The following is a 10,848-nucleotide window of genomic DNA, read 5'->3' as shown; positions in this document are numbered from 1 at the left end:
CTCATGGAGTCCCACATGTTTCTTTCTTTCAATCATTTTATTTTAGGTTTTTACAAATGACTCATTACCTCACATTACTAGACAACACAAACAACAAATAAATAAAATAGAAATAAAAAAACAGCATAACAACCAACTCTACGAACTATCAGACAAGGACAGAAAAACACGGACATAAATCGAACATAAATCATCATCCGCCATGTTCTACAGAAGCCCAGAGCGGACAAACCAAACGGCGGCACTAGGGAGAGAGAAAGAGCCTTCCACGTCTTCACGTCACCTGCAGGCCACCGTAGTTCTCCGGCGCTTTATGCAGCTTTAAAAAGGGAGGAGTGAGCGGAGGGGAATTCAGTCGGTTGCAATCTGAAACCTCACCGCTAGGTGGCACCAAATCCCCCGTACTGTCCCTTTAAAGCTGCAACGAAAGTTATGTTTTGAGCCGCTTGCTAGCAACAGAAAGCTAGCAACAGAAAGCTAGCGAGCCAGATATTTACCTCAGGAGTGGAGCAAAACGGCTGTATGTATATTAAAATGTTACGCCATGTCTGTTTGATGTAAACAGACAACTGCCTGTGAACAAAACAACTTCATAAGGAGGTAATACCTCAAGCGTTATGTGTTATGTTCAAGAAACAACACCCTTGTGTGTCGACTTCCTCCAATTTGAGTATAGCATGTTTTTGTTGCTCATGACAGACGCGGTGATGCCAGTCGTGTAAATCATTTACTGCCTTTTTATTGTTGTTTCATGGTGACAGACCGCTGAGTAAGCAGTCTGCCTCGCTGCAGTGGGACACATGGAAATGATGACGCGTCTCCCGTTGAAATGCGGCTGGTAATTTACAGTCTGTCGTAATTACGGCGTCTGAGACGGACTTTCCTCGTGTGGGACAGAGAGGGAGAGGCTCAAAGAATTAACAAGTACAGATCATTTCCTCCCAGATCTGGAACCAATTCAGGACAATCTCACCCAGCAGTCATTGGTGTGTGTGTGTGTGTGTGTGTGTGTGTGTGTGTGTGTGTGTGTGTGTGTGTGTGTGTGTGTGTCCTCTCAGATTAACCTATGATTCAAAGGAAAAGAGATATCATGTTCACTCTGAGGCATCACATCTTTTTCCTCCTGAAAAAAAAAAATATACCAACAAATTCAGTGTTTTAATTATTTAAATGTGTTTTTTCCCCAGAGAACCGCATTTAAAAGGCTATAATGTATTTTACGCATTACCTCATTGCTGGACACAGAATGTACTGTATGCGCTGCCGTCGTTATAGCAACACCACATCATTAGCACCCATGGACTCCACCCAAAGAAGCACAGCAGACGTTTGGGTTCTAGATATAACTTCACTACACGAGTGTTCAACCTCAATGTTTTGTATCTTTTGGATCATTTTTTTTAACTTTTTGGGTACAAGTTGTGGGCCATGAAAGTACAACAAAGAGTCTGCACCAGCGGCTCATTTCACATCACACGTTTCATCCACTGTTAATATATCAGAGCAGCTTTTTTTTTTCTCATTTTTTTGGCAGAACATTTATAAAAAAAGACTTCACTTTAACTGCCACATGTTTATTTTAATTGTTTGCTTAGTTGATTTGTTGCCATGCACATCTGCACACTGACCCATTTGAAAAGTTAACTGAGAATATTTGTTAAATAAAACCAGTAGTGCTTTGGGCCCTGAAACCTACACACCGGCCTCCACACTTCTGGAAACACAGTCCCTGGTGTGTTCCTCCCTGCTGGTGTGCAGCCCATCATTGATGTGGGAGACGCACAACATCTGGGGTGAAGGACCCCACATGGTGTCGAGCTAAACCAGTGTCCTGCGCTGCGTTATTAATATTATCACATTGACGTTAAAAGGAAAACGCCTCAATCGATCCAGAATCCAAAGACAGGGAAAGTTAAGGAATCTGAGATGAAAGCAGCCGGTTTGCTTGTTGTTTGTCTTCCTTTGAGTTTGAGTCAATCATTCCATACAATACAATGAGTAAAACCACAATAATATACAGAAAAAGAAAGACTGAAAATGTATAGGTAGGTAAATATTCCTATCCTAAATTCTTATCAATTACATCAGATAATTAATTTGATATAAAGAAGAAAGGAATATACATACACATACATTTCATTCACACTTGTAACTTGTAATACATCTTCTTTTAATCCCTTTTTTAGCTTTTTGTACAGTAAACTTACAAACATCTCTCTAATCATATTTACATTTTGATGCATTTAACTCTAAACCCCATCATCTGTTCCTTTTTCTGCCCCTGGTTTAAAAAAATAAACTATTTTAGACTTTCATTTCAGATGCTGCAGCTCCTGCAGAGACACATGTGGAATGATGTCTGCATGTGTGTGTTTTAATAATCCATTCAGATCATGTGTCGCATATTCTATTCCATACCAGCCTGTAATGAAGAACCAGCATGAAGAGCGCGTGCAACTTTCTCCAAGTGCGTTACCTGCAGAGTGCGTGCAGACAGCCCCTCCTCCCGCAGTATAAAGCCCGGCGCGCAGGGGCAGGCCGAGGCACGAGCTCCTGGAACATCTGGAGGAGCAGCGCGCACGCAGAGCAGCAGGATGCGCGCGTTGGCTCTCCTCTGGACACTCGGCTTTCTGCATCAGGAGGCGCAGGCGTGGGGCTACAAAGACGGAATATTCCACAACTCCATATGGCTGGGTGAGTACGGCTGCTTCTCCTCGGCGTCGCGTCGCGGCCGTGGATGTAGAAACGCAACCCCCAAAAAAGAGGGTCGCTCGCGGAGGGACACGTTGGAGGAACCGCACTTCAACTTCTTCTTCTTTACGGTTGAAGCCAGAATTATGGGGATATTCTATCATGAGTCATAACTTTAGTGGATTCTAGACACAGGTATTGTGTTATTCAGTACAATCTGAAGTTGATCTCCACCAGTTCAATTCATTCCATCACGTGTTGAATGAAACATGTCGGCAAACATCTTCATTCCCACTCAAGCGGAGATGTTTTCTGTTCGTGTTTTGTTTGAGTTTTTGTGTGTGTGAGCACAGCAACAAATGACCTCACATGAAGGCCCTGCAGTGAGAGGAGGAACGCGCACTAATGATGACGGGAACGCGCACTAATGATGACGGGAACGCGCACTAATGATGAAGGGAACGCGCACTAATGATGAAGGGAACGCGCCGGTCCAGCAGCTCTCGCTTCTGCCAAACTGCATGTTTATAGCCTGCTGAGTGCTGCACGAGGAATGACGTCATCGAGGAGCTCTCCCGCGATGCAAACAGATCAAAGTCGGAACAAAAGAGAGTTCAGCTCGTTTAGTTCCTTGATTTATTCATTTGGCCAGAATGAGCTTTCTGAGATGCTGTTGACTCATCAGAGTCTCTCCTCCTGTGTGGAATATAACTCTCACATGCACCTCTGACTCTCACTGCAGTGAGCCTCAGAGTTTAATGAGCGTAAACAGCCTTCATCAGGTGAAACACATCAAAATAATCCACTCATTTCTGGGTGCTTTCTGCTCAGTCTTGTGTGCTGAAGCCAGCAGAGGAGAGCAAAGTGGCCATGATGTAGAACGATAAAAGTCCCACCGTCACAGCCTGCAACCCAAAGCTGGGAACCTTGTATCTCTAAATAAAAACAGCCTGAGGCATTTTCCAGCTGATCCAAGAAAGCTTTTTCAAAAGTTTATTTAGCTGAAGAAGTACGAGGAATTTCTTAACACTTCCAGGAAACTTCATCCTTCAGTTCATCACAAACATTCAACATCAGCACATCTGGAGATTTACTGGACAGGAAGTGGGACAAAACACAGTAAACTATGTTGTAACTAAAGCTCTCAGACAAATGGACTCAAGTCAAAAGTACAATATTTACTTTGCGGTGAAGTGGAGAAGAAGTATAAAGTTACAGACAATAAGTAAAGTGTAGTAAAGCGGTTAGACGGGCAGCCCTTCCTCTCGGCTTCAGACTGTGGCAGCAGCTTTATTTATTGTCTCTCTCTCTTTCTCTCTCTCCATTTGGCAGAACAAGCAGCTGGAGTTTACCACCGGGAATCACGCAAAGGGAGATACCAGCTGACGTATAAAGAGGCCAGGGCCGTCTGCAAATACGAGGGAGGCAAGCTGGCCACTTACGAACAACTGGAGGCGGCTCGTCAAATAGGTCCGTGACAGCACACATGCAGAGGCCCCCTGCTGGGGTTTACTGTAAGGGGGGGGGGTCATGATTCATCATGCAGAGGCCCCCTGCTGGGGTTTACTGTAAGGGGGGGGGGGTCATGATTCATCATGCAGAGGCCCCCTGCTGGGGTTTACTGTAAGGGGGGGGGGGGGTAAGGGGGGGGGTCATGATTCATCATGCAGAGGCCCCCTGCTGGGGTTTACTGTAAGGGGGGGGGGGGGTAAGGGGGGGGGTCATGATTCATCATGCAGAGGCTTTATGTCGTCGCCCAAACGCCGACAAGTAGTGCGGCTTGTGGAGCGCATTAAACATCACGTCCGATGGCCATGCATTGACCTATGACCCAAGGGAGAGGAAGGAGGTCAAAGGTCGTCGGGAGCAGGGGAGTGGAGCACTTGGGCCAAGCGTCCTAAGAGCCTGAACCTTTTCAACACCGAGGCTCATTATGGTTCTTTTTTTACTTCTGTACTTTGTTCAAGTAGTTATATGAACCCCATTGAGTTATAGTACTTGTATTATTATTTTTTCTGAATTTATTTGTGAATAAAATGTATATTTTCAACAAAAAAAAAACACTCTTATAACATATTTTGATCATAACTATTAATGTCCAGCATGATCTAAGCTAGATTTCCCAAAAATGTCTTTTGAAGCGGTCGCCGACTTTTACAAACTCCATGGTTCAGGCCCTTACCAACATCCCACGTACTAATAAGAGACCTTTTTGGAAAGATTAGGACCTGCATAATCCAAATCTGCAACAAAAAATCACTGCAAAACCAAGCGTTGACATATTGGGAAGGTGTTTTAGTCAAAAAAAACGCGTTGTTCGGTTAAAAAATAGAAAGGTTACTTGTTTTATGACAATAGATTGTCTCACTAGAGGCTGCTGGGTATTAACATTTGCATAAGTCTTCCCTCTTGCTGTGTGAAGTGTTTCTAGAAAAGTGGGGGTTACACGTAAGTCACAGGAAGCGGATATGTGAGACAGAGAAAGAAAGAAAAAAGAAACCCCCGGCCGACTTGTGATTCTACAGGTACTAATATGGAGTTCATAAGGGTTTTGATTGATTTGTTAGACGCCCACAAACCCGTAGGGTTACTGAGATGTGTTTGTTAGGGAAATCCGACTTTGTAAAGGGTATTTATCATGGATTTGGTGAAACCTTACGGCCGCCGCGGCAAGCTGACGGAGCAGCAGTATAGTCGGCGGAGTTTACGTAAGTACTTAAACTTAACGGTTACTTTAATTATGTTTTACACCGTATGTATCTTCTCACAAGGGTTGTGGAACTGTAGAACTTTAAATGAAGTTAAACAACGACGTGGTTCCGGAGATAATTAAGGAAACGTTCAAACAAAATCAAAACATTTTTGTCCGATAATAGGCGCTAAAAATGCTTTGCCTTGCCGTGACCTCTTTGGGTGCCGTGGACCGCTTCTCTTGGCAAAACCATCCGCCTCCCTGAGGTTCCTCCTAACCTGGGAGGTCCCTCTGTTATCCGGCCTGATCTGGCTTTCGGGGGTCTGCTCATCGTCACTCTGAGCACAACATAAACATGCACTGGCCACCAGGAACAAAAGCTCTTATCCAGGTTTGGCCTTCTGAGGCCGGCAGGAGACGGGGGTTTATGATCCGTGACTTAGCCGTGTTTTCTCGCTCTTGTTCAGGTTTCCACGTGTGTGCCGCCGGGTGGTTCGACAGAGCGCACGTCGGCTACCCCATCGTCAAACCCGGGGCCAACTGCGGCTTTGGGACGGTGGGCGTCGTCGACTACGGACACCGGCGGAACAAAAGCGAGCGATGGGACGTTTACTGCTACAACCCAAACTGTGAGTACACGTTCATCACCAAGCATTACTGGAGCCGACTTATTTTCTGCTCATTGATTTGGGTTTTCTGGGTTTCCTCCGAGCCGACAGACGCGGTTAGCGGCGAGTTGTGAAGAAAAGTGGAGCTCGCGTTCGTCATATCGACTTTATATGATGAAAATATGTCTTTACAGCTGTTTTTGCTGCCATCAAGTGGCCAAAAAGAAATCTTTTAACAACCTTTTTTACTTCTACTCCACCACCTTCATAGACGGTAGAATATAATAGTCTGGAGGAAGACTCATACCGATCTTTTACCCGGGACATAACGTGACAGAATACCTTCTTACAAACTTGTTTTGATTAATATGTGAGCAAACTACGGTCAGAACCTTTTCGCCTTTCTGATGAGCAGCTGATTTGCAGGCCAAGAAACCAAAACATTGAATTAAAAGAACACAAAAAGATCCTTTAAGTTGTGGAATTGATTTATGAATACCTCCACCAAGGAGGTTGGGTTCGTTTGACTGTTTCTCAGCAGGATTACGGAAGAGGGCGTTTAGTTTGGGCCATTTCCGCTGATGGCCTTGTTATCCCTTTGTCATTCAATTCAATGTTAATACAAAACTACTGATTATTTATGCAGCACATTTTAATGCAGGTATGTATGAATGTGTACAAACATGTTCAGTAACATTTAAAATGCAGGACTTTAACTTGTAGTAGTATTTGTGGCACGGATGCTGGTACTCTTTAAAGTGGAATATATATATATATATATATATATATATATATATATATATATATATATATATATATATATATATACTGAGCTCTCACGATGGACCAAGACTCGACCTGCAGGACGTGAAGAACTTCATTGTGGATAAGATGTCCGGGGAGTGACTGTGATAACAGCGAGTGCTTTTAAAAGCAACCTGGAACATCAACGTCGTTACGGTTTTACAATCTGCCTGAGCCAAATTATAGTGATGTGTTCTTTTACGTTTTATTTTTAAATCAATATTTTGGAAATAAACATCCAAGTGAAAAGCAGCTCTGAATTTACTTGCCACTGTGAGTAAAAAAAGACACATTACACATTACATACAGTACTCTGTGGTCTATTGTTAATATAGAATATAGCAGCTTTAAACTTAGTTATTACAAACTCAATGTATTGTGACAATTAACGTAAGAAACATAAACTCGTAGGTGCTCTCTGGTGGACAAACTACATTATTGCAACACTTATTTATAATAATTTATGGTTTGACATCCAGCGGGAACATCCTGTTTTGAAGTGCCTTTGACCTGCATTCTCTCTCCTGACCACCAGGGGGCGACTCCTCTGGTTGTATAGAAGTATATACCTCATATGTTAAAGCTGCATTCTCTCTCCTGACCACCAGGGGGCGACTCCTCTGGTTGTATAGAAGTATATACCTCATATGTTAAAGCTGCATTCTCTCTCCTGACCACCAGGGGGCGACTCCTCTGGTTGTATAGAAGTATATACCTCATATGTTAAAGCTGCATTCTCTCTCCTGACCACCAGGGGGCAACTCCTCTGGTTGTATAGAAGTATATACCTCATATGTTAAAGCTGCATTCTCTCTCCTGACCACCAGGGGGCGACTCCTCTGGTTGTATAGAAGTATATACCTCATATGTTAAAGCTGCATTCTCTCTCCTGACCACCAGGGGGCAACTCCTCTGGTTGTATAGAAGTATATACCTCATATGTTAAAGCTGCATTCTCTCTCCTGACCACCAGGGGGCGACTCCTCTGGTTGTATAGAAGTATATACCTCATATGTTAAAGCTGCATTCTCTCTCCTGACCACCAGGGGGCGACTCCTCTGGTTGTATAGAAGTATATGCTTCATGTGTTAAAGCTGCATTCTCTCTCCTGACCACCAGGGGGCGACTCCTCTGGTTGTATAGAAGTATATACCTCATATGTTAAAGCTGCATTCTCTCTCCTGACCACCAGGGGGCGACTCCTCTGGTTGTATAGAAGTATATGCTTCATGTGTTAAAGCTGCATTCTCTCTCCTGACCACCAGGGGGCGACTCCTCTGGTTGTATAGAAGTATATACCTCATATGTTAAAGCTGCATTCTCTCTCCTGACCACCAGGGGGCGACTCCTCTGGTTGTATAGAAGTCTATGCTTCATGTGTTAAAGCTGCATTCTCTCTTCTGACCACCAGGGGGCAACTCCTCTGGTTGTATAGAAGTCTATATAAATGACTCTACTTCTCTTGATGTATTCCCTCAGTAAACATTGTAAACATGAGTTTATGTCTCAATCTCTAGTTTCAAGTCTTCTTCAATACAGCATGATGTTCATTTAGTAAATTATGGTCATTTAGAGTCAAACAGACCATAAAGCAACTTTTCAGATTCAGATTCAGATTCAACTTCATAGTCATTGCACATAGTACAAGTACTATGAAAACAAAATGGAGTTTGCATCTGTCCAGAGTGCAAAAGAGAAGCAGTTAAGGTGCAGCGCAATGTCGTTTTCACATTGTGTTACAGTTCATAAAGGTTATTTGTAACACTTCGGTTGCCTAAAAATGGGTTTACAGGACGTTTTCGGGTCGTTCTCAGATTCCCAGCAGCAATCAAAGCCGTCTCCAGAGCCTCTTCAACCTGTGCAGCAGGTGCGTGCCGGCCTTCCAGCGCGGCGGTGCCAGGCGCCCCCTCATACGGAGACTATTTCTTGAAGTTCCTTCACTAACGAGCTACGCGGGCGCTCTGGTATGCTCGGGTCAAGATGATATTCTACATCTCTTCGTATGTTTACTCTCAGATCGTCCGCGCTTCACGTTTCCTGTGATTTAAAGATAAAGTCACAACAAAAAAGCATCGAATCATGTAAATAAGCCAATTTCCTTCAAGGGGAAGAGGCAGTAGTGTGTTTTTTTTTTCTCCACATGCTGATCACATTGGTCCCGTCTGTTCCAGCCAAAGAGTGCGGCGGGGTGCTGACGGACCAGCAGAGGATCATTCAGTCCCCCGGCTTCCCTGAGGAGTACCAGGACGAGCAGATCTGCTACTGGCACATCCGAGTGCGCCTGGGCCAGAGGATCCACCTCCACTTCCTGGAGTTCGACGTGGAGGAGGACGTGGGCTGCCTGTCGGATCACCTGGAGGTGTACGACAGCTACGACGACATCTCCGGCTTCGCTGGGAGGTGAGCGGCCTAAACGCTCAGCAAAGTCACCACTGCTTTGCCGTCCTGGCTCCTCATTGGTGGAATGAGCTGTCCATTAACACATCTCTTTCTACTACACCTTGAATAAGGAAGGTAGCGCCCTAGTAGCACTTAAATGGCTCTCACTGATAGCACTTTGTAGTTTAACTGTGGATAAAAACCCATCACATAACGCTGATGCGATGCTCACCTTGAGATTCGAGACATGCAACATTTTTAAAAATGACTTTACTGTCTTTCAAAGGCTCCGAAGTGGGCTTTTTTTCATTGTGGCGAAAAAAGTTGACATGACCATATTCACATGGGTCCCTTGACCTCTGACCTCAAGATATGTGAATATAAATGGGTTTTATGGACACCCATGAGCCTCCCCTTCACACACACAGTGCAGCACAATTGTGTTATTTGGGCCTTTTCTAAAGAATAGTGTATTTGAGTCATTCTGCACACTGGGTTCCCTAAACAGGATCCTTTAAACTGAATGACACCTGAAAGTCGTTCACACGTCTGTTTTGTTTCCAGATTCTGCAGCGATTATTTACCCGACGACATCATCAGCACAGGTGACGCGTCCCGCTCCTCCCATGCGCTACGATGCCGCTCGCTCGCGGCTCTCTGTTGACCTTTTGCCTCTCGTGGTTTTGTTTCCACAGGAAACGTGATGACGCTGAAGTTCCTCTCCGACGCTTCCGTCACGGCCGGCGGCTTCCAGCTCCAGTACGTCGCCTTCGATGCGTCGGCTCAGAATCACACGTATTACTTCCACTGATGGCCCGACGCCGCTGTGCTCGCGATGTTATTGGTCGCATCCTGAGCTGTAATTAATGTGTCTTCATGGCTGATTAAAGAAATACTTCTGTCCTGAAGTTGTGCTGAGGTGTCTGGTAGAATAAACTTTCTGGTTATTACGATTATTTTGTCATAGACTTTCACGTCGCAAAGCATTTTCACAGCAAGCATTGTCTCGACTATTATGTGAATAACTGGGTCAATTATTTATTAGTAGTAGTTTGTGTTTTATTCAGTCAATCATTACAATACAATAAGTAAAGCCACAATATAATATACTAAACAGAAAGACTGAAAAGGTATAGGTAGGAGCATAATCCTTATATATTCCTATCCTAACTTCTTATCAATTAAATCAGATAATTAATTGATATTAAGAAAATAAATAAATATAAATATATATATATAATATATATATATATACATATATATAATATGTATATTATACATACATTGCATTCACACTTGTAACCCTCAAAAATAGTTTTATAAACAATAATTTTGAAAACCCAAAATGAGTTGACCGTTCTTACATTTCATGTTAGCGTTGTTCCATAATTTTATTTTAATTGAATTAATGTTGCTTATTTATCATCACCCATCACTGTTCTGTATATTCACACCTCCTACTGGATTCATGTTGTAGAATTTACATTTTATTTAATCGTCACACGGTAAAATCCTATAAGTTTGGTTCTCCAAAAGACTTATATTCATATTATAAATAATATTAATTTAGTATTAACACATACATATGAATATTTGCAACGTTACATCTCTGACAGTATTATACTACGAATCTATAATGTTATGACAAATAAAATGATTACGTAATATCATCGA

The 10,848-nt window shown here is 43.2% G+C and overlaps 1 protein-coding gene across 1 annotated transcript; it reads left to right on the top strand.

Annotated features, from left to right (window-relative positions):
* The first annotated feature begins 2,559 nt into the window (after positions 1-2,559).
* Positions 2,560-10,313, top strand: tnfaip6 (tumor necrosis factor, alpha-induced protein 6). Its single transcript, XM_079231399.1, has 6 exons — positions 2,560-2,694; positions 4,024-4,161; positions 5,851-6,012; positions 8,967-9,195; positions 9,739-9,779; positions 9,870-10,313. The coding sequence occupies exons 1-6, from the start codon at positions 2,595-2,597 to the stop codon at positions 9,983-9,985; spliced, it is 786 nt and encodes a 261-aa protein (XP_079087525.1). The 5' UTR covers positions 2,560-2,594; the 3' UTR covers positions 9,986-10,313.
* Positions 10,314-10,848: the final 535 nt, after the last annotated feature.

Source organism: Taurulus bubalis, assembly GCF_910589615.1.
Source record: "Taurulus bubalis genome assembly, chromosome: 15".
NCBI lineage: Eukaryota > Metazoa > Chordata > Actinopteri > Perciformes > Cottidae > Taurulus > Taurulus bubalis.
This window is presented reverse-complemented; position numbering and strand designations above follow the sequence as displayed.